A 24,433-nucleotide genomic window follows, 5' to 3' on the forward strand; every position below is an offset into this window, starting at 1 on the left:
GTCTACTGCGTCGTGGTGGGCCGCGATAGCAGCTACATACACCTTCAAGGAGGAGGGGGGCAGCCTCCCCTCCTACCTCTCCAGCAGGGAAGAGAGCACTGACCCAGCAGCCCGGGAAGAACACCAATTTGCGAACAAGCGCCACTTCAGGGCGTAAAGTTGCCTGGTAGAGGGAGTTCTGGCTTGGTTGATCATGTCTACAACAGCAGGTGGTAGGCCAACTAGATCTTCCACATCCCGTCTAGGGGCCAGATATGAAGGTTCCAGAGGTCTGGGTGCGGATGCCAGAGGGTGCCCCGTCCCTGAGAAGGAAGGTCCTTCCTCAGGGGAATTCGCCAGGGAGGGGCTGTCACGAGGATCAAGAGATCCGAGAACCAAGTCTGAGAGGGCCAATAGGGGCCCACTAGAGTGACTTGTTCCTCGTCCTCCCTGACCTTGCACAGCACCTGTGCAAGACGGCTCACTGGGGGAAATGCGTACTTGTGCAGCCCTGTGGGCCAGCAGTGTGCCAGCGCGTCTGCCCCGAAGGGAGTATCCGTTTGGCAGTGGGAGGTCTCTCGGGAGGCGAACAGGTCTACCTGAGCCTTGCCGATCCGTTCCAAAATCATCTGGACTGACTGGGGGTGAAGCCTCCACTCTCAGCGTTGGCGTGATAGCGACTTGAGTCTCTGCTGGCTCCAAAGGAGGAGACAACGGCAAGTTGTGACATGTGGCAGGGAGCGTGCACCACCTTGGCGATTTATATACCCTACCGTGGTTGTGCTGTCTGATCGGATCAAGACGTGTTTGCCCTGAATTAGCGGGAGAAACCTCCGCAGGGCAAAAAGTACAGCCAACAGTTGATGTGCCAGCACAGCGGGGCCCCTTTCCAATGGCCCTCAGCTGAGTGCCCGTTGCACATGGTGCCCCAACCCAATTTTTGAGGCGTCGGTAGTGACCAGGACGCGTCGGGACACCTGCTGCAAGGGGACTCCTGTCCGCAGAAAGCAGAGGTCTGTCCAGGGTTTGAACATTTAGTGGCAGGTGGGAGTGATGATCACGGTGCGTGCCACGGCGCCATGCTCCTCTTGGGACTCGAGTCTGGAGCCAGTGCTGAAGTGGCCTCATATGCATCAACCCCAGTGGTGCAACTGCCGCAGAGGATGCCATATGCCCCGGGAGCTTCTGACATTTTTTTAAAGGGACCGCTGTGCCCGGCCTGAAGGCTGTGAGGCATTTCAGTACTGACTGCGCGTGCTCCTTGGTGAGGCGCGCTGACATTGAGACTGAGTCTAACTCCATGCCGAGAAAAGAGAGCTTGCTCTTTTGCCAGTTGATCTGAAGCCTTAAACGGCTGAGGTGCCTGAGCACCTGGTCCTTGTGGGCGCATAGTAACACTCGGGAGTGGGCCAGGATGAGCCAGTCATTAAGGTAGTTGAGTTTGCGGATGCCTGCTTTCCGAAGCGGGCCAAGGGGTGCCTCTGCGACCTTCGTAAAGACGCGAGGGGACAGGGACATGTCGAAGGGGAGGATCTTGTACTGATACGCCTGGCCGTCGAACGCGAACCATAGGAAGGGTCGATGTCGAGGCAATATTGAGACGTGGAAGTACGCGTCCTTCAGGTCTACTGCTGCAAACCAATCTAGATGCCGGACACAAGTTAAAATGTGTTTTTGCATGAGCATTTTGAACAGGAGTCTGTGCAAGGTCCGGTTGAAAACTCGCAAGTCCAAGATTGGTCATAAGCCGCCACCTTTCTTGGTACGATGAAGTAAGGGCTGTAGAAACTCTTCTTCATCCCGGTTGGAGGGAAAGTTGAGTGTACAGATGCCTGCTTCCCGAAGCGGGGCAAGGGCTGCCTCTGCGACCTTCTTAAAGACACGAGGGGACAGGGACATGCCGAAGGGGAGGACCTTGTACTGATACGCCCGGCCGTCGAACACGAACCGTAGGAAGGGTCGATGTCGAGGCAATATTGAGATGTGGAAGTACGCGTCCTTCAGGTCTACCGCTGCAAACCAATCTAGATGCCGGACGCAAGTTAAAATGTGTTTTTGCGTGAGCATTTTGAGAGTTTGTGTTTGTGCAAGGCCCGGTTGAAAACTTGCAAGTCCAAGATTGGTCGTAAGCCGCCGCCTTTCTTGGGTACGATGAATTAAGGGCTGTATTAACCCTTGTTCATCTCGGTTGGAGGGACAGGCTCTATCGCGTCTTTGAGTAAGAGAGTTGCGATTTCCGCACGCAGTGATTTGTCATGTTCGCCGTGTACTGCGGTAAGGGGGACGCCCCTTTGGGAAGGGGAAGCGGAGGCCTGGCAAACTGAATTGCGTAACTGAGTCAAATGGTCCTGGCCAGCCAGCGTGATGGATTGGGAAGTGAAAGCCACGCATCCAAGCTCCGTGCTAGGGGCACTAAGGGGATGATTACTTTTGATGTACCCGGCTGGGCTTCGCAGTGGGGCAGAGCAGGTAATGTGGCGTCTGGAGGCAAAAGCGCGTCCCAAGGCTCTGGTGCTGAGAGAAGTCTCGAAGCACTTACCTCCCTCCGCACACCCGACAGGGGGCTGGTTAGTGACTGAGGAGGAGGTCCCGTGGAGGCATCCTCTAGACACGTCAGGGGGACAACAGTCGTAGGGCTGGTGGCGAGAGTTCTGCGTCCAATGTGCCGGGACTGTTGAGGTGTGGCGGCAGAGTTTTGTGAGAATGGCATTTGCGGGCCAGGTGACCCAAAGAAAGAGGAAATTGCTCTATTATTGAAAATGTGCAGAAAGTACCTTTAACTGAAGGTTCTCTTCCCGGCCCTCTGGGTCGTCTGTCTCAGGACCGCTTGGGAGCCTTCCGGGTCCTCGAAGGGGTTCTTGAGGCGGGGGGCGTGCACTTCCTGTGGGGCGCTCGACGCAGGGGCTGAGAGCTGGGCCCGGGTTGAGGCGGAGCTGTGCGTTTTTTGATAGCCGCAGGAGGATGCCCTCGGCGAGCAGACAGGTCGTGGCCCATGCTGGCAGCTTTGTGGCGGGACATGATGTAAGAGATGGCCTCCGTCTGCTTCTTCACCGCTGAGGACTGCTGGGCGGAGTCGTCAACGGTCCCACCGAATAGACTGAGCTGAGAGATGGGGGCGTTTGAGAAAGCGTGCTTTGTCTACCTCCCGTATCTTGACCAGGTCCAGCCATAGATGACGTTCCTGGAAGGGTGTGGAAGCCAGTCCGAGAAGCCCATCCGAGTGCCGGTGCTGGGACCTTCGTGGCCCATTCATAACATGAACATGAACCATTCATAAAACGCTGCCTGCGCGTGATCACAGCCCAGGCACGCGAGGCAGCTTTATGACCATCAGAAGTGGAGAGAAATCAACTGCATCCAGAAACTACACAGAGGCGGAAAGACGCCTTTAAAAAGACGCGTCCTGAAAAGGACATTCAACGCCAGCTGTGTATTGCTCTTATAGAGAAATAAACTCTTTTAGGAAAATATTCTCTTTTAAAAGTGCTGTTGAAGTTCCCAGGGGCAAAGCTGCACTGCTGTGCAGAGAAGGAGAAAGCCGCTGATATGCGCCATAGATCCAACAGCATACGCTCTGAGAGATGAGAGGAACAGTTTTTGTGAATCGCAGCTCGCTGCTCACACAACCGGTCGGCTCTGAAGAAAATTTCTGAATGAAACCGACGCATTTCCCTCTCTTTATACCTGTATGTCCGGGGGACGGGACATGCAAATTCTGTCTGCCAATTTCTCATGGGCCTTTTCTCATAGATCAGAGATGTAAAAGGCTTTCAAGTGAGACCCCTATTTTCGCTTTTTTTAATATCCTTTCTGTTCTTTGCAGTAATTTGTTAATCAAAAAGTAAAAAGTAGCATTAAATCTAATCTCACATAGCACTATTCTTTGTGTCACTAGTGAAAGACCAGATTCACCTCTATCCAGCTGTGTGTCTGTGAAGAGTGATCAGTCAAAAGATGATGGACCAGTCTTCAGTGAGGAAACACCATCAGCTACCAAAAGGTATTTCACATGTTTCATATTGTTGGTCATATGTATACTATATTAGAATAAATAAGACAGTATAAATATATTTAGCTTTTGATTTATCACCAAGAGAACATTTCCAGAGAGCATAAAAATATTAAATGGCTTTCATTTCAAAAGTTTTGTTCCTGACATCCCCATTGAAGTGTTTGTAAATGCTGGAGTTACAAGTATTAGAATTCAGAATAAAGATTGGTTTCGCTTGAGAACAGGGCCCATATTCACAAAACATCATAGGTAAATATGAAACACATTTTATATATTTGTAAAATCCAGTCCATTTGTTTAAGCCAGTGGTACACGACAACTACCATTAATTTTCTCTTAAATTCCACTTTGTGTTTGTAAATCACTTTCTGTTTGTTTGAGAGTCTAGTTTTTTATGAAGTGAATTGTGTCTGTTTGCAAAAGGTTTTATTTCTTTAAGTTTTGGCACAAATCTGACCCCATAGTTTAATCATCCATAGCAACGAGGTCAACTCTATCATTCAGATTTCCTCTGTAAAACCAATTTTGTGAATAGGTTTTATGCAAAAACTCTTAATCAGGAACTCTTTGGAGAACTCTTAGTGGTAAGATAAAAATCTTTGTGAATAAGGGCCCAGACTTGTATGCAAGAGATGATTTTGTTCCTTTGTGTCACTAGTGAAAGAGCAGAATCACCAGTATCCAATGTTTTGTCTATGAAGAGTGATCAGTCAAAAGATGATGGATCAATCTTCAGTGAGGAAACACCATCAGCTACCAAAAGGTATTTCATGTGTTTCTTATTGTTGGTCATGTGTAGACTGCGTTAGAAAGTAATTGAATGAGTATCGTAAAACTTTACTAACTTAACCAGTTGGTTTGATGATGGCTTGGTCAAATCGCTAAAGTCAGCTCTAAACTTCATGTACTTTTTTCTATGTATTTTTTTAGTAATCAATGTCAGAGAGAGACCGTACATATCGGTTCAGAATTTAAACGGTGGAAAACTCTAAAAGCACAGAAGGGACTGAAGAGTGATGCAGAAGTGGCATCTTATCTTCTGAACAGGTGAGGACACAAACTGAGAGATATCAGAGTTTACACTGAACAGTTATATCAGTTTGCTCATAATTTTTCCAGTGGACCACCAGCGACAGCCGGCACTTTTCCGACAGTGGTCCACTACTAGGCTGATAGTTAATAATAAATTCTTTCTGGCGGTCCATGGTCAGACCACGGGTTGGTTCGCCAGCGTTTTTTAGGTGACACGCCACCAGCAGCTTGCCATGGCGGGTCTACTGTCAGTACGCCACTGGCAAATATAATTAATATAATTCCTCACACTATATGAAATGTCCTTCCATTAATGAATCAAAAACAATGTACACCACTCTCAATAAAGACTGCAAATGTGTTTATTATTGAACCGATTACACAAATAACCCAAATAATGTTAAACATTTATATACAGTGTTGGTAACAATAAAAATTGTTTTTGATACAAAAAAATATTTAAATATATAAATATTTACCCAGTACAATATAATAATAAAATAAATATACAAAAAAAATTCAAAACGAATACATCGTTCCAAATATCGTTCCATTATTTTGTATTTTCAGCATTTTCCCCATCCGCTATTAATGCCAAAATCTTTCTCATAGCAGTATATTGAAGCCATCGCCTCAGTTGCCAGTTAAAAGTACTTAATTTTGGCAGAGAATGTTACGCTTAGATTTTGGGTTGTTTCTCACCAAACCTCAAGGTGTGTTGATCGTTTTTGGCTTTACCCTGATAAAGGAATACCATTAAAGCTATTTAGATTGTGAGCTATGCATGAAAACATAATCAATCTTTACTTATCTGCCATTTTTATCCTTTTGTGAAAAGCCAAAAATTATGTATTGAAATGTTGTATTGTTAATTTATTAAAAAAAAATTTGTTAACAGGGTTCAACATGATACATCAGACTCAAAGATTCACAAAACGAGCAAGGACTTCAAACAAAATCTCCTTTTGATCTTCCAGGTAGGAAAATATTATTTTCATTTAAAAATGTTATATATATATAAAATAATCATTTATATATATATACAGTCAGGTCCATAAATATTGGGACATCGACACAATTCTAATCTTTTTGGCTCTATACACCACCACAAGGATTTGAAATGAAACGAACAAGATGTGCTTTAACTGCAGACTTTCAGCTTTAATTTGAGGGTATTTACATCCAAATCAGGTGAACGGTCTAGGAATTACAACAGTTTGTTGTTTTTTTTAAGGGATCAAAAGTAATGGGACAGATTAACAATCATAAATCAAACTTTCACTTTTTAATACTTGGTTGCAAATCCTTTGCAGTCAATTACAGCCTGAAGTCTGGAACGCATAGACATCATCAGACGCTGGGTTTCATCCCTGGTGATGCTCTGCCAGGCCTCTACTGCAACTGTCTTCAGTTCCTGCTTGTTCTTGGGGCATTTTCCCTTCAGTTTTGTCTTCAGCATGTGAAATGCATGCTCAATCGGATTCAGGTCAGGTGATTGACTTGGCCATTGCATAACATTCCACTTCTTTCCCTTAAAAAACTCTTTGGTTGCTTTCGCAGTATGCTTCGGGTCATTGTCCATCTGTAAAGTGAAGCAACGTCCAGAGGCAGCGGCAGCCTATTTTGCCGGGGCTTCAGCCCCAAATGTATTGAGTGAAGCCCCGAATGAATTTCGAAAAGTTGACTGACAAATATGAAACCGGACAATAGCCTATGTAAACACCCGAAATCATAAGTTGCCTTATTTCATTGTGCTTTGGCTTTGCACATACTGCATACAGCCTGTAAAAATAGACATAGGCATAATCCAGCCTATAGAATAAGTTTCTTTGCTGTCGGTAGCCTATGGGCGACTCCGTTTCTTCCTCTCTGTTGAATATGCAGCAGGTAGGGGAAGAGCTGACATCAACTAATGTTACTTAGTGGCGAGTTAACAGCAGTTAGCAGGAAAGAAAGCAAAAATGAAGCAAATGAGGCTTCTAAAATTTCCAAAAGAAGTTAGTGGGTAAGAATTCAGCCTCGTGGTTAACACATCCGCCTATCACGCTGGAGACCGTGGTTCGAGTCCTGTTCGGAGCATAATTTTCTTGTTTATCAGGTGTTGTTTTCTCTAAGGATAACCAATAAGCATTAGCATAAAATGTATGTGTGACTTGTTTTGTGATATTAGTTTGTAGTAAATATACACTTTGAGGGTAGCAAAGATGTGCCAGAATCAGGCATGGAAACTGGTAACAATTAATCAGTCAATTTACTTTAGAGAAAGTTAAAAGTGAAACATTGTTTATCCCAATGATCCTAATGAAAGGATTTTGACAGATGAACATGGAGAATTATATATAGTTCGATGCCATGGTGTGTCAATGAACTTAGACTAAAGTTATTCATGTATTGCTTTAACTTAGGATCTTATACATCATTTTGACTATTTATGTCAAAAAATATAAATTATTTATATTTAAAAAAATTTTTTACTTCACTTTACTCACTATAATATAGGGGATGTAATATATCTGTTCTTTTGCATCACAGATGATTCAGGGAGGAGAGAGGATGAGTTAGTCGAGAATATAACTAGAGTGGAAGATTTAGGAACTGTAGAAACAGGCCCAGCCAGAGCAACCCTCTCACCAGCTTTGGACTACAGAGAAGTGGTTGCTAGTGTGAAAATAAAATGGTCTGGGCTAAGCCCCGGATGTCCTTCAATGCTGGAAACGCCTCTGGCGCCGTCCAATGAGTTCTGAAGAACAGGCTGAATATGAGCAGATAATATTGCCCGAAACACTTCAGAATTCATCCTGCTGCTTTTGTCAGCAGTCACATCATCAATAAATACAAGAGAACCAGTTCCATTGCCAGCCATACATGCCCACGCCATGACACTACCACCACCATGCTTCACTGATGAGGTGGTATGCTTTGGATCATGAGCAGTTCCTTTCCTTCTCCATACTCTTCTCTTCCCATTACTCTGGTACAAGTTGATCTTTGTCTCATCTGTCCATAGGATGTTGTTACAGAACTGTGAAGGCTTTTTTAGATGTTGTTTGGCAAACTCTAATCTGGCCTTCCAGTTTTTGAGGCTTTGAGGTTTACATCTTGTGGTGAACCCTCTGTATTCACTCTGGTGAAGTCTTCTCTTGATTGTTGTCTTTGACACACATACACCTACCTCCTGGAGAGTGTTCTTGATCTGGCCAACTTTTGTGAAGGGTGTTTTCTTCACCAGGGAAAGAATTCTTCGGTCATCCACCACAGTTGTTTTCCGTGGTCTTCCGAGTCTTTTGGTGTTGCTGAGCTCACCGGTGCATTCTTTCTTTTTAAGAATGTTCCAAACAGTTGATTTGGCCACACCTAATGTTTTTGCTATCTCTCTGAGGGGTTTGTTTTGATTTTTCAGCCTAATGATGGCTTGCTTCACTGATAGTGACAGCTCTTTGGATCTCATATTGAGAGTTGACAGCAACAGATTCCAGATGCAAATAGCACAATTGAAATGAACTCTGGACCTTTTATATGCTCCTTGTAAACGGGATAATGAGGGAATAACACACACCTGGCCATGGAACAGCTGAACAGCCAATTATCACATTACTTTTGGTCCCTTAAAAAGTGGGAGGCACATATACAAACTGTTGTAATTCCTACACCGTTCACCTGATTTGGATGTAAATACCCTCAAACTAAAGGTGAAAGTCTGCAGTTAAAGCACATCTTGTTCGTTTCATTTCAAATCCATTTTGGTGGTGTATAGAGCCAAAAAGATTAGAATTGTGTCGATGTCCCAATATTTATGGACCTGACTGTATCTTGAAAACAAGTGGCAGGCTTAAGTTGACCAATAATATCTGTAAAAATGAGAGAAAAGATATATTGAAATCGGAGGTTCAGACAAATCATAGGCAGTATCTGTGATCTCTGAACAACGATCTTATCAACAGAAAATCATAAGAAAATGTTTACAGATTGTTTACAGAAATTTTGACAGGGTCGCTTATAGTTTCATAATTCACCTAAAATTTGTGCTTTTCCCATTTGCATTCAGCTTGTCTTCAAATTCATTAAATATCGATTAGCTAACAGTGAACTACCACAGTCAATATGATTACAACAATGAATAGTTATTAGTGTTTCTATATTAGTTAACAGTTGTGATTGAAGTGTTCAAGTAATACTAAACATTTTTGCATTCATTCCTGCATTGTTACCTGTTAAGTATGAAAAAGTATTCTAAAGTGTTAATTCGTTTTTTATAGTATTTTATTTGGTACTCTGTCTCCCATTATCATAGCTTCGTTGTGAATTTCACTGCTGCCTATCTGTGTATTTTTTCTAGACATTAAATGCTCAAAGTTGAAGTATGTAACTTGTTCAGGTTGATTTCTCCAAGATCTGTAAACCCTGTGTATCTGTGGTGCTATAAAATTATTGATCTGTTTGTTTGAGCCCAACACAACATCAGTGAGCATGTTTACATGAACACAGATATGCTGATTACACAAAAATCATCTTATTTAAAAAACCTGACTAAGCAAGAACATGTTTACATGCCGTGAAATAATCAAGCTATTTTCAGCTTTTGAAATCGTAAATCAAATCATGAAGAGGCATACACTCATCATGTCCGCACATTTGGATATGCGGTTAAGAATGGCGTTTAGGGTGTTTACATGTAACGCTAAATTTTCATAATGGGCAAAAGTCTACCCATGTCGATCGGTTTATTCTTATGCCTTTTATTGTGTGTACATGACCACATACAATATGTTGCTGGCATAATCATAATCTGTGTAGCAACATGCATGTAAACATGCTCATTAACTCATAGACAGGAATATTTGAAAAACAAATGTTAAAACAATGTTTATTTTACCAATTCCTTTTGGTAGCATTAGTAGCACAGAAATTACCCACGTTACCTTTACCAATTAAAACCAGCTGTTTCTTATGCAAGATTTATAATGTTGTTGTTCTACCCTTTCCCCTTGCTTTGTTTTTAGGAACTTGAGAACAAAATAATCACATTTCTGAAGAATGAGCTGGAAAAGTGTAAGAAAATAATAAAAAAGGAAAACACACAATTCTTTGTGAAGGATCTTAAAGAGGCCATGTACAATATCAGAGAAGCGGCTCTTGATATCACACTTTACTTCCTGAGAAGTATGAAACAAGATGAATTTGCTGATATTCTAGAAGGTAAGTAGCTCATGACATTACAATATGCCTGTAACACAGTTGAAGGATGGGCAAGGAGGAGGCGAGAACCGGCTTGTCAACATAAATTATATTTTAATGAGAAACTCAAAAACACATAAACAAACACACATGACGGACATGTCCGTAATTCTCTCTCTCGAACAATCGTCACCGGCCGCCTTTATCCTCAGCGCCTCATCAGGCTGATTGGGGACCGGGCGCGTGGTATTCTGACCGGCCCGCCCCTCCGCTCCACACTCCTCCCGGCGTTATCTCAGGCCGGGTGCCACCGGCATGACGTACACCCCCTATCCCTGGGGCGGGGTGTATCTGGCGTCCGCGTGGTCATCCCGCCTTCCTCGCCCTGGGAGGAGACAGGAGGGAAGACAACAACAACAACAACAACAACAAAAAAAAAATAAAAATAGGCGAGGAAAAGGCCAACACGGTGCGACAGGGAGAGAGAGAGAGAGAGAGAAAAAGCTCACTCACCGGTTCTCTGATGTACCGTCGCGTGGTCCTCGAACACTCCTCCACACTCAGGCGGACGACAGCCGCTCCAACACCGGGCGAACCGAGTGAAACCGCCGACCCCCAGCGGGTAGAACGCGCCTCCGCTTTTCTGGCGGCAAATGGGGACACTCCTCCGCCCCTGGCAGCGGCTCTACAGCTCCGGCGGTCGGAGAGTTTCTTCCCTCCTCCCTCGCGACGGCGGTCTTCCCTCGACCCCTCCAGCGTCTCTGGGGACGGCAGGGCACTCCTCCGCCCCGGCAGCGGCTCCTCGCTCCAGGCGGTCGGGGTATCCAGTCCCCACTTGCCCCGGGACGACGGCCGTACCCGCATCCGGGCGGTCGGGCTACTCCGTCCCCGGCAGATGGCAGCGGCTCCCTGGGTGGGCGGCAGTGTCGAGGACTCTGCGACGGGCATCCCTCCTCCTCCCGGGTTTCAGCACCAATGTAACACTGTTGAAGGATGGGCAAGGAGGAGGCGAGAACCGACTTGTCAACATAAATTATATTTTAATGAGAAACTCAAAAACACATAAACAAACACACATGATGGACATGTCCGTAATTCTCTCTCTCTCGAACAATCGTCACCGGCCGCCTTTATCCCTCGCGCGCCTCATCAGGCTGATTGGGGACCGGGCGCGTGATATTCCGACCGGCCCCGCCCCCCTCCGCTCCACAATGCCATATTGTTGCTTGTGAAATGTAGGAGATTAAAGTACTATCAATATATCTGTTTACATTGTGTTGTTGAACTTCTGTATGTGTTTAGACGAGCTGGTCTTCATTTATCAACAAAAACTAAAATCAAACCTGAAGAAGAAGTATCAATGTGTGCTTGAAGGAATTGCAAAGCATGGTGACTCCACACTTTTAAACAAGATCTACACAGATCTCTATATCACTCAGGGTAGTAATGAACACGTTAACACTGAACATGAGGTAAGACAGATGGAGAAAGCTTCCAGGCAAACTGAATCACCAGAGATACAGATTAAGTGCAAAAATCTGTTTAAACATCCTGAACAAAACAAGGAAATAAGAACTGTATTAACAAAAGGAGTTGCTGGTATCGGAAAATCCGTCTCTGTGCAAAAGTTTGTTCTGGACTGGGCCGAAGGAAATGAAAATCAGGAAATCAGCTTAATATTTCCTCTTCCTCTCCGAGAGATGAACTTGAAGGAGAAAGATAGACAAAGTTTGATGGACCTTATCAGTCAGTTTTTCCCAGAGACAAAAGGTGTGAACCTCGCAAGAAATTATAAATTCAACGTCCTCTTCATCTTTGACGGATTGGATGAATGTCGACTTCCTCTGAAGTTTGACGGTAATGAGACTTGTCGTGATGTCACATCTCCAGCCTCTCTGGATGTTCTTCTAACCAATCTCATCAAGGGAAATCTTCTTCCTTCTGCTCACATCTGGATAACCACCAGACCAGCAGCAGCCAGTAAGATTCCTCCTGAGTATATTGACCGGGTGACAGAGGTGCGAGGGTTCAGTGATGAACAAAAGGAGGAGTACTTCAAGAAAAGATTCACGGATGTGAATCTGTCCAACACAATCATTGATCACATTAAAAAATCAAAGAGCCTCTTTATCATGTGCCACATCCCAGTCTTCTGCTGGATTTCATCCACAGTTCTCCAGAACATTTTGGAGAAAAAAAGAAATAACAAGAACAATCAGACTGATGACGTCTCCAAAACACTGCAGGAATCTGGTGCTGATGATGAAACTCCTAAGACTCTGACACAAATGTACACACACTTTTTTCGCTTTCAGATCCAGCAGAGCAGCCGAAAATACAATGGAAAATATTCCCCAGATGTTTCCTGGGATAAAGAGGCGATCCGTTCTCTGGGAAAACTGGCATTTCATCAGCTGGAAAGAAACAACTTGATCTTCTACAGTGCAGACCTGGAAAACTGTGGTATTGACCCCTCCAAGGCATCCATGTACTCTGGGATGTGCACTCAGATCTTTAAGGAGGAAACAGGGATTGTTCTTGGCACCATGTACTGCTTTGTTCATTTGAGCATTCAAGAGTTTATGGCGGCTCTTTATGCTCATCTGATTCTGGACACAAACAAGAAAAGTGTGTTTTTCCAAGATGGCACAGAACAAGAAAACAAATGTCAAACAATGATTGATTTGCTCAAGACTGCAGTGGACAAGGCACTCATGAGTGACAATGGACACCTGGACCTTTTCCTTCGCTTCCTTCTTGGTCTTTCACTAGAGTCCAATCAGCCACTCTTACGAGGTCTGTTGACACAACAAGACAGCAATGAGCAGAGCAAAACTGAAATAGTTGAGTACATCAAGCAGAAATTTGAATATAATGCATCTCCAGAAAGATCCATCAATCTGTTCTACTGTCTGAATGAACTGAATGACCAAACTCTGGTGAAGGAGATTCAAAATCACCTGAGAGAAGGAAGTCTCTCATCTACTGACCTCTTACCTGCTCAGTGGTCAGCTCTGGCCTTTGTGCTTCTGACATCAGAGGAGGAGCCGGAGGAGTTTGATCTTCAGAAATTCAAGAAATCGGACGAGTGTCTCTGTAGATTAGTGCAAGTTGTCAAAACCTCCAAAAGAGCTTTGTAAGTAATTTAGTGAAGTCACATTTTTACAATCATCTGAAACAACAACAACAACAAAAAAACATTTATATATTAAATCTATAGTAAATTTTTCATAATATACCAAATTGAATACTTTGATAAACACATGTCAAAATTATTGTCCTTCATGTGATGAGTTATTACAACTTTTGTATGGTGGAATTGTAAAAATATCTTTGTATTTAAAGGACACAATCTAGTGCAATTCAATTGTAATGCTACACATATCTTACACTTGGCTTTATAGTTATGTATTGTGTATACAAATTATATTCTGAAGCAAAGAAAGAGAAAGCAGAGAAAAGATGTACAGCATCATGTTTTAGATCATATTCAGCAGATTATGCAGGACATAGGCCCATATTTAGTGACTCTCCAGTATGCTGTTCTCTTTAAGATGTGCTAAAAATGACAAACTGTTATAATCCAACTTCAATGCTCGAATCATTAACCCCCAAATTCTTTACCTCAATGATTCTCAATTTTTGTCGGATCATGTCCCCCTCGCATCCAATAATCGATTAGAAAATGATTAAAAACAAATAAATACATGTTTCACGTTTTTACTGAAGAAAGAAAATGCTTTTAAAAATGTAATTACATTTTCTTTCATCTTTATGTTGCGACAAAATTTTATTTAAAAATACAATTAAAACTGAACAATCAGTTACAGTGTTCACAAAAAAAGGATCTAAATCAATTAACTTTTGTCACTAGGTTGTTTTGTTAATTTGTGAATAATTATGATGCCTATATATGTTCAAAAACATCAATAAAATTAAATAAATAAATAAAGTGAGACTGGAGCAGGAGCAACACCTGAGCATAAACACATTGCAAACTGCAAATGTTGTTAACAAATTATTGTATGTCATGACTGGAGAGAGCCAGGCAGGACCCAAATGCTGGGAGGCAATGAAATGGGCTTTAATACATAAATCATACAAAGAACAAGCAAACAAAAAAAATCTCAATGGAGAAAAACAACAGAACTAAAACTGGAAAACAAATATTCAGAATACGATTGAAGTAAATAACTGGTACAGGAACTGACCGACTGGAGATACACATGACAAAGCCCAATAACAAACGATTGAACACTGGACTGAACATGAGGGGAGCTTAAGTAGGAAAGGGTTGTTTGGGAGCAGGTGCTGCCACTGATGGATTAATTGGAGAACAAGCTGTTGTCTGGGTAACGGAGCTGGCGTTCTCCACGTGGTACCTGCAAGACACTCAGAAGAGACAGATAGTCAGGAGAGGCACAGTCGGGCCACACTGTGACACTGTATTGCATGAGACCGGGGGCCCTTGGCCACTCAGAAAAACGAATCCTCCTTTCATCTGCATTTAAATATCAGAACATGTATTATCTAATTGGAGACAGTTTTACACTAGGTAGTTATTTTTATAAAAAACTGATCATTTCAAGGATTCAAACCTGTCAATGGAAATAAGCCTCATCAGACTCTATAAAATTATTTTTAAAATCATCATCCAGTAATATTAAACAACTGTGATTGATCTGTCCTCGCCAGCGTTGAAAAAAGTTACAAGTATCACAAGACAGCGATGTCTACACACTGCCAGGACCTCTGGACAATAATTTACACTTGATTAATGATACTGACAAACTTAAATAACCAATGAAATAAAAACTGACCATTCTGGCATCATATACTCACCTCGTCGTTCAAAAGGATTTTGCATTTTTTCATCCTTGAAACACAATGAAATTTAAGTATTAATTCACATCTTCAACCATTTAAAACTGGTGCGCACGTGAGATCGGCTTGTTTGCATATGTGCTGTTTGCACACCTGATATTATGAATACTTTGGGCTGTCGAGAGCTGCGTGTGCAGGACGTGCTGTGGTGGCAGGCAAAAGTTTAAATAATGCAGGAGAAAAGCCAGAGGAAAAGCAATTGTGCACATTGTTTCTTTTGTGTATTGTCACTATTTTTTGGTGAATGTGAATGAGATTGGAGGACGGGTCAGTTTTCAGTGCCCCTTACAAAACCTCTACAGCCCCCCCATGGGGCGCGCCACACACTTTGAGAACCACTGCTTTACCTCAAGATACTTTTACAAACTACAGTCATCTAGCTAAAATCCACCTTTAATCAGAGACATAAAACTATTTTTCAGATATTTAACTAATTGTCAACCTTAAAGCTATTTGTTTTTATCTAGTAAATTTGTTACTGAATCAGTATATACTGATCTATAAGAACTGTTGCAATGTCAGTATATCCCACTTTCCTTAAAGTATTCTTACTGTTTGTGTAAAAATAATAGTTTGAAAATATATTTTCTACTTCTATTTAGCAAAATATTGTATATATTCAATGTAATAAAGTCTTTTGACTTTCCCTTGTAGGCTAAATGATTGTGACCTAACAGACAAAAGCTGTTCAGCACTGTCTACAGTTCTCGGATCAGATACCAATCTGAAAGAGCTGAACATGAACAATAATAATCTGCAGGATTCAGGAGTGAAGCTGCTTTGTGCTGGACTGGAGAGTAAAAAATGTAAATTGGAGAAACTGAGGTAGGTTGTGTAACAAAAGACAAAACAACACTGCAAATGTGAGAGTATTTACAACATTTTTGTAAATTAGGGCTGCAACGGTGTATGTATCCATGCCTAAACTAACATATACAGGCTTTTGGTTTGGTACATACAATGACATAAATGGTTGCATACACATATTTGGCATATGTGCCATAAAACATTTCAGAGCAACACTGCGCAGGACTGAATAGAAATTCAAATTAAGACTCATTACAGAGGTGTTCAAACTGTTGTAACCTCCGTTCTCCGGTGGAAGGAACGAGACGTTGTGTCGATTGTATTGACACAACAGGTCTCTTCTGAGAGCCTCGCGTACCTCAGAATTTGAGAAAAGGCCAATGTCAAGTTGGCAGACAGAATTTGCATGCACCGCCCCTGGATATACGGGTATAAAGGGGAGCGGGCGAACGAATGTCAGACAGGTTTTCACTGAGGAGCCGAGAATAAGGTTACGGCGCATTACAGTGGTAGGGATAGTGACGTGGCAAGGGGAACACAACATCTCGTTCCTTCCATTGGGGAATGGAGGTTACAACAGTAACCACGACGTTCCCCTTCTGTCACTCACTCGACGTTGTGTCGATTGTAGTGACACGAGGGGTACCACTTCAAAACGCCAAGCACTACCCATGTTACATGATTGCCGAGCCAGGTGCAAGCAGGCTGCTGCGTGCTAGAAGCAGCTGGGTCAATTGCATGTAACCCTCCCCAATGCCCCCAATGAAAGGTGTCATATAACGCTAGTTTCCCAGCACCCGTACGGGAACAGGCGACATGACTTGTATGGGAGCCAGCCGGCCAGCCGCACCTTTTCTCTTTTCGAAAAATACATCACAGGGAGTTGCCTGAAGCGGGAACTATGTCTGTGGAGCCCAAGCCCAACACGGAGCACTCGACTCGTGGTGGGTCTGGCGGCAAATTCCTCCACTGAATTCGCCGGCCAGAGGGCTAGGGAGGAAGAGCATCCAGGAAGCGAGAGCTTAGTGGCTAACCTGGGAAAGAAGGCGCACTGAATCAACTTGGTGAAGGGCGCAAGGTGCAAGCGGAACACCCGGTCGACTGTTCCGTATTACCGAGTTCTACCGGCTTGGGCCTGACAAAACACGGGACGAGACCGACTCAACCCTGAGGTTGTAGAATTTAGCAAAAGTGTTGGGTGTTGCCCAGCACGCTGCTCTGCAGATGTCTGCTAGGGAATGCCATGGGCCAGTGCCCACGAGGATGCCACACTTTTCATAGAGCGTGCTCGAACCCGCAAGGGGGGGGGCACGAACTGGGTGTGATAGGCTAGGGGATAGCATCAACAACCCAATGAGCTAACCTCTGTTTGGAGACGGCGTTCCCTTTGTGCTGTCCGCCAAAGCAGACAAAGAGCTTGTAAGAGCCATAATTTGAATAATTAAAATTTAACACTAAAGGTATAAACATTTGAGTAGATATTTAAATTAGTTTAGGTTTATGTTATCTATGTACATTTGCAAAGCACCCCCATTGTTTATTGTATAATGTTTTCTCCGTTTTTGTATTGGACTGTCTTAACGCCTTTAAGATTGGCATTTCCTTGATGATTGGCACGTTTCCTTTAGAACGTAAGATGGAGCAACACAGTTTTTGACCAGAGTTTATTTTTGTTTCTGTTAATTGTGCAAGAATTTTCAGAAACTTGAATGAAGACCCTAGTCAATTCTTTGCCCGAGAGAGAAATCGAGACAGTAACGAAGAATTATTGCTACTACAGAGCTGCTCAGAACATCTAGAGGCCAGCTTGCGGTCCACATGGATTCGCAAAGCATATTCCGGACACAGCAACGAAGAGGCTGGGTCTGCCTCCTCCCAGGGCAGCTTCGCTTGCAGGTTCATGACCTAAACCCTGAAGGGGGTCGTAGGAACCTAGGGCACGTAGCCCTGTCACGGTCTTAGGATGAGGTGAGCATCTGCCAGACCGAACTCCAGGCAAGTGTCGCTGACAGAGAACACTTGCAGGTCCCAATCCCTCTTGATGGAAGCGAGCGTGATCAGGAGGGCCATCTTCAAGGAGAGGGCTTTGAGCTCGACTGAATCAAGCGGCTCGAAGGGGGGTCTCTGAAGGCCTGAGAGGACCACTGAGAGATCCCTGGAGGGGAACAAGCTTGGCCGGGAAGGGTTCAACCTCCAGGCGCCTCTTAAGGACCCTGATAATCAAGTCGTGCTTACCAAGGGACTTGCCATCCAATGCATCGTGGTGGGCTGCGATAGCAGCAACATACACCTTCAAGGTGGAGGGGACAGCCTCCCCTACAACCTCTCATGCAGGAATTAAAGCACTGACTGAACTGACCCTCTTATAACTGGGGATGTGGCTGTGTTCAGAACTGCCGAACAGATGCCACTTGAGCTGCCTGGGGATCTCTGGCTCGGTTGATCTTGTCTACGACTGTAGGTGGTAAACCGCTTAAGTCTTCCACGTCCCATCCAGGGGCAAGACATGGAGGTTCCAGAGGTCTGGGCGCGGTGCCAGAGGGTGCCCCATCTCTGAGAAAGGAGGTACTTCCTCAGGGGAATTTGCCAGGGAGGAGTGTGAGATCCGAGAACCAGGTCTGAGTGGGCCAGTAAGGATCCACTAAGGTGATCTGTTCCTCGTCCTCCGTGACCATGCACAGCACCAGTGCTAGAAGGCTCACTGGGGGAATGCGTACTTGCGCAGCCCCCGGGGCCAGCTGTGTGCCGGCGTGTCTGTACCGAGAGGGGCCTCCATTAGGGAGTACCAGAGTAGGCAGTGGGAGTTGTATTGGGAGGCAAAGAGATCTATCTGTGCCCTGCCGAAGCGGCCCCAAATCAACAGGACCACCTGGGGGTGGAGCCTCCACTCTGCTGAGCGAGACCTGTCGCTACAGCGCTACATAATGTGAGATATAGCTTCCATCTGCCTCTTCACCGCCGAAAACTGCTGGGCGAAGTCGTCGACGGTGTCACCGAAAAAGCCGAACTGGGAGACAGGGGCATTTAGAAATCGTACCTTGTCAATGTTGCACATCTCGACCAATTCAGCCACAAATGGCATTCCTGGGTGGCCATCGCCCGCCTGAGTGCTTGCACTGTGACCCTTGTAGCTCTGAGTGTGAGGTTGGTGGCAGGGCGCAGTTCCTGCAGCACATCGGGATCGGGACTACCCAGGTGCAGATCTTTAAGTGCCTTGGCTTACATTTACATTTTACATTTATGCATTTGGCAGACGCTTTTATCCAAAGTGACTTACAGTGCACTTATTACAGGGACAATCCCCCCAGAGCAACCTGGATTAAGTGTCTTGTTCAAGGACACAATGGTGGGGGCTGTGGGGATCGAACCAGCGACCTTCTGATTACCAGTTATGTGCTTTAGTCCACTATGCCACCACCACTCCATGTGGTTTGGTGAACTTGCAGGAGAGCCATGGCATGCAGGGCAGAGGCGGCCTGTCCAGTGGCGCTTTTGGCTTTCACAGTCAGTGACAACATTGTCCTACAAGCCTTGATGGTGTTCTCGGCTATAGCGTGGCTATGATTGGCGCCCTGGCCCGAGGAACAACAAAGCGGACATCCGTGCGTCAGGCTCAGACTGGCCAAGCAGACCCGAAGGTGGCAGCCCAGATGAGTCATCAGCATCATACGGCGCTGTTACGCTCTCCAATGCAGGGGCAAAATCGCCATCTAATTCCGGGGCTCGAAGGAGATCGGACGGAAGCAAGCAAGTGTGCAGGTGGTTTGTGGAGTTTTACCCGCCGAAACCGAGCCCATCGTTATCCCCGAATTGCCTTCAACGCCAGCAGGGTCGTCTTCAATCCCATAGGAAGAAGGAATGATGTGGGGGGTGGCTGAAGTGGCTTTCTCTCGTGAGAAAAGAAAGCCGCAACCTCAATGTTGCCATGGCTATGTTCTCACACTGAGAACATGAACCTGCTGTTCTGCAGTATTTCTGATTACTATGGTCTCAAGAGAATTTCTGTAGAGAGGCATTTTGGAAAGAAGAGGTGTGTCTAATTATGGGATTAAGTCTGGTAGAAGTTCCAGAACAGCTAACAGCTTGCAACACCTTCACACATATGTAACAGGCATATTTAATGTCCCACATTTATTTTTATTTATGTATAGAGATCAAAAGACTTTTCTTTTTTGCAGGCTTTCGAACTGCAGTATTACTGAAGAAGGATATAAAGCTCTGTCTTCAGCTCTTAGATCAAACCATTCACACCTGATAGAGCTGGATCTCAGAGGAAATGACCCTGGAGAATCAGGAGTGAAACTGCTCTATGATGTATTACAGGATTCAAACTGTAAACTGAAGTGAGTAATTAAAACAATTAATACATTTCACACAATATTTTCTAAAGCAACATGAAGGTACCAGAATGACATGGAGGCTGTTAATCCATATGCTTAGATTTATTTAAAAAAATGGCAAACAAGACCAAATGGGTAATTCAATGATGTTTAAAAACCAGGCAGTAGCCATATGTCCAGAAATACAAAAATGTCAGATGCAGATGCCACACATTTATTTATAATCAATGTATAGTAATTTTGTAAAATTTGGTAAGATTCTGTCAGAAATTTACTTTTTTATTATTATTATCATTAAGAAGCAATATTTGGACCCTGAAATTTATTTTCTGGGGCCTTTTTTAACATCAATGAAGGAATATTTTAAAACATATAAAGCAATGTGTTGTCTACTTATGTCAAATACATCTATTGAATCAGTCACTACAATGAATAAATCCATTACTAGATAGAATTAGAATAGTATATGAGACAAAAAGCTGATAAAAAAATTCAGGAATTCACCACAGGGGCATTTTTGTGCCTCCACATTTTTCATACATATTTTATATGATTATTAACATAGATGTGTTTTTTCATGTAGGCTATTGAAAAATGAAAATGCAGAAAGAGTATGTAAGTCACTGACTTCAGTTTGGGGTATTAACCCCTTGTTTCTATCAGAACTAAATGTCAAAGGAAAAGATCTTGAAGAATCAGTAGTAAAGCTTCTCCCTGGTATAATGGAGAATCCCATGTGCAACCTAAAGAGCCTCAGGTGAGAAATATTGTCCATCAATAATGTGCACAGCCAAGTTAGTACACAATTTCTGATTTTGAAATTGTGTATGCATACAGTTTACATACTGTTATTTTATTATAAACTAAACCCCTGTCAGAATCTATTGGATATTTATCATTTTTTTAAATAAAAGTGACAACTTTGAGATTTCTTTTTATAAAGAACAACAATTAGGACTGGGTACAAATACAGATTTCCCAATTGTAGTCTATTCTCACTCACAAGTTTTGATTCCATTCCAATTTCAATCTGATTTGATTAGATTATGAATAATTTGGGTATATATAATTATAGTGTCCATTGTGCTTACAACATGACACATGACAAACATTTTTAATCTGAAAGTTAACAACAGGGCATAAACTATACAGTTCAATTGCTACTTATTTAACAGATATTATTATCAACACAAACAAAACTAAAGTAAACTTTGAACTAAAAATAAAAGATTGCTTTTGATTATTATATTATTACATTTGTTATATTATACACATTATTATATGATTTAATGCTTAATTATGTATTAGTTAATGTATGTTTTATACTTATTATAAAGTGTTACCCATATCACTAGTATTAAAAAGAACAAATAAGCAAATAAGTAAAGTTTTTAGTATTGTAAACCATGCCAGCTAGAAACATTCTTACCCTGACACTGCAGACATAATAAATAAATTATAAACACCTTTTTGCATGGAATATTTATTTTTTATATGCTGTTTTTAAGAGAATTCCTTTTTAATAACCATGTAACTTTTTTTCTTGTGAAGCACAAGAAACGTTATATCTGTAACTCATAGCACAGACCCCTTCCCTGAGGACAAGCAGTACCAAAGCCAAATTGAAATTGGAGATTCAGAAGTGAAGCAGCTCTCACTTGTACTGGATGATTCACATAGCAAACTGAAGAAACTCAGGTTAATATATTCATTTGTTAAAAGAAAACAGCCAGAAAATACCTTGCATATTAAACCTACATTTAACATAAGACTTTACTACAATCATCATGTTATGTAATTAAGAGAGAGGTCTGGTGGTCAAATTTGATGTCAGTTTTGTGTATGCACTTGGACAAACTTCCAGTTGTAACCTATTTATATAATTTCCCATAGAAAATGGAAAGATAATCCTGTAGATTAAACTAACACTCTCTAAAAATACTAAGAGATCAGCTGAAATATGTGATCTAGTGGTAGTCATGCCAGAGTACAAATATATTACTGAGGAAATATTTAATGCTACTAGTTGCAACAGCTGTTAAAGGGTTAGTTTACCCAAAATGATTTATCCTCTCATCATTTACTCACAATTATGCCATCCTAGATGTGTGTGACTTTGTTTCATCTGCTGTACACAAACAAAGATTTTTAGAACAATATTTCAGCCCTATAGGTCCACACAATGCAAGTGAATGGGTGCCAAAATTTTGAAGCGCCAAAATCCACATAAGAACAACATAAAAGTATTACAGACTACTGTGGTGGAGTAATCCATATCTTCTAAAGCGATATGATAGGTTTGGGTGAGAAATAGATCAAGATTTAAGTCATTTTTCCTTCACTTTCTCCTTCTATTTTTGGTGAGTCACATTCAGACATCTCAGATCACATTCAATTATTCAGGGAGAAGAATTTATGACAAAACAAATGACTTGCAAATGTGTCTGTTTATCACCCACACCTATAATATAGTGTCTGAACATGTGGATTTAACCACTAGAGTCATATGGATTAAATTGATGCTCCCTTTATGTGTTTTGGAACCTTGCATTGTGAGGACCTACAGAGCTAAAATATTCTTCTTAAAATCTTAATTTTGTTCTGATGAAGAAAGTCATACACATCTGGGTTGACATGTGGATGAGTACATCATGAGAGAATTTACATTTTTGGGTGAATTTTCCCTTTAGCGGTGCTAAACCTCACTCTCCTAATGGATTTTTAACTGATTTTATTGTTTCATGAAGTTGTTTACCTGCTATATTGCTTGGATATTTCTTTCAAGTATGGTTATTGAAGCTTACATTGGTTTTCATGCTTTAATGAATCCAACATTACTCATGTTTAGTGTTGTACATTAATAACATTAATGTGTATTGGATCAAATAAAGCTTTTATTAAGCAAATAAATTGCTATATAAGTGTAACGTTCATAACGTTGATTCAATAGTCATATTAAAATATGTAATTAAGAGTGTTGTTCATTTTCTTCAAAGTAATATAGCAGTTATAAATGTTTAAAGGAATAACTTGACAATAGCATGTCATGACTCGTGCTGTGTAGATAAATATCTCAGAGTTCTCAAACAATATGATTCATCCGCACAGGGCAGTGCCGATGCGCAACTGACATAAAATGTTCCTCTGAAAGTTGCCTGCAGTTTTAGGTTTTAACCACCAATATCACTAGAGAGCACAAAGTGCTGTAGTGCAGTGGTAAAATAAATTGTTCAAAGTCAAAACACTGCTGATTTTTGTGGGTGCAGTCATTCTCTTAGCACAGCTACTTGTAGCAGTTGTAGTAAGCAAAATAAACTGTTCAGTTACTGTATGTGTATTCATATTGACAATTATTTTGTTGTTTTAGGCTGAATAAATGTGATCTAACAGAGGAAAGCTGTTCAGCTCTAGCTACAGTTCTCAGTTCAGACTCCAGCAGTCTCAGAGAGCTTGACCTGAGCAATAATAATCTGCAGGATTCAGGAGTGAAGCTGCTCTCTGATGGACTGCAAAGTAACTCTAAACTGGAGATACTCATGTGAGTTGAGTTAACATTTTAAAGGTCTCTTGGCCTTGTGTTGGCTTCAATATGTAGGTTTTTGTTTTGCAGCCAGCTTTTTATTTTAATATAAGGAACAAAATATAATTCAAACATTGTTTCCTTTGAGAAGAATTGTAGTGATTTATTTAGTTCTGTACTGATTATTCAGCTCTACTATTTCCTGTTCTAGATTGTCAGAATGCAGTATAACTGACGAAGGATATAAATCTCTGGCTTTAGCTCTAAAATCAAACCTTTCAAACCTGATTGAGCTGGATCTCAGAGGAAATGATCCTGGAGAATCAGGAGTGAAACTACTCACTGATTTACTACAAGATACGAACTGTAAACTGAGACTGAGGTGAGATAAGTAAAAAAAAAGTCTCTACACTGTGCGTGCGGTTCCAAGCAAAATAGCAGTATGACAATTACAATAGTCATCTGATTTACACATAATGCAATTTACACATCTTGTTACACAACACAATATACAATGTACTCCTAAATATATACAATATACAGTATACACAAAATAAGAGGACTGTATACAAAAACAATTCCATGTAATCAGTGGAAATTAAAATTAAATGTTATGTTGACATTCAGCTGTTGGTTAATAGTCAGTTGTCAGTGTGTTAATAAGTGAAGTATAAAATGTGGGTC

At 42.2% G+C, this 24,433-nt stretch overlaps 1 protein-coding gene across 1 annotated transcript in view; it reads left to right on the forward strand.

Annotated features, from left to right (window-relative positions):
• Nucleotides 1-3,890: 3,890 nt before the first annotated feature.
• LOC127639455 (NACHT, LRR and PYD domains-containing protein 3-like) overlaps nucleotides 3,891-24,433 on the forward strand; it is a 42,748-nt gene continuing 22,205 nt past the window's right edge. The window contains exons 1-7 of the mRNA XM_052121509.1: nucleotides 3,891-3,979; nucleotides 4,650-4,754; nucleotides 5,922-6,000; nucleotides 10,024-10,219; nucleotides 11,501-13,334; nucleotides 15,737-15,907; nucleotides 20,068-20,232. Of these exons, the coding sequence (XP_051977469.1) occupies nucleotides 4,687-4,754; nucleotides 5,922-6,000; nucleotides 10,024-10,219; nucleotides 11,501-13,334; nucleotides 15,737-15,907; nucleotides 20,068-20,232 (2,513 nt within the window). The 5' untranslated portion in view covers nucleotides 3,891-3,979; nucleotides 4,650-4,686. The remainder of the gene's footprint in view (nucleotides 3,980-4,649; nucleotides 4,755-5,921; nucleotides 6,001-10,023; nucleotides 10,220-11,500; nucleotides 13,335-15,736; nucleotides 15,908-20,067; nucleotides 20,233-24,433) is intronic.

The sequence above is a fragment of the Xyrauchen texanus genome, chromosome 48, assembly GCF_025860055.1.
Source record: "Xyrauchen texanus isolate HMW12.3.18 chromosome 48, RBS_HiC_50CHRs, whole genome shotgun sequence".
NCBI lineage: Eukaryota > Metazoa > Chordata > Actinopteri > Cypriniformes > Catostomidae > Xyrauchen > Xyrauchen texanus.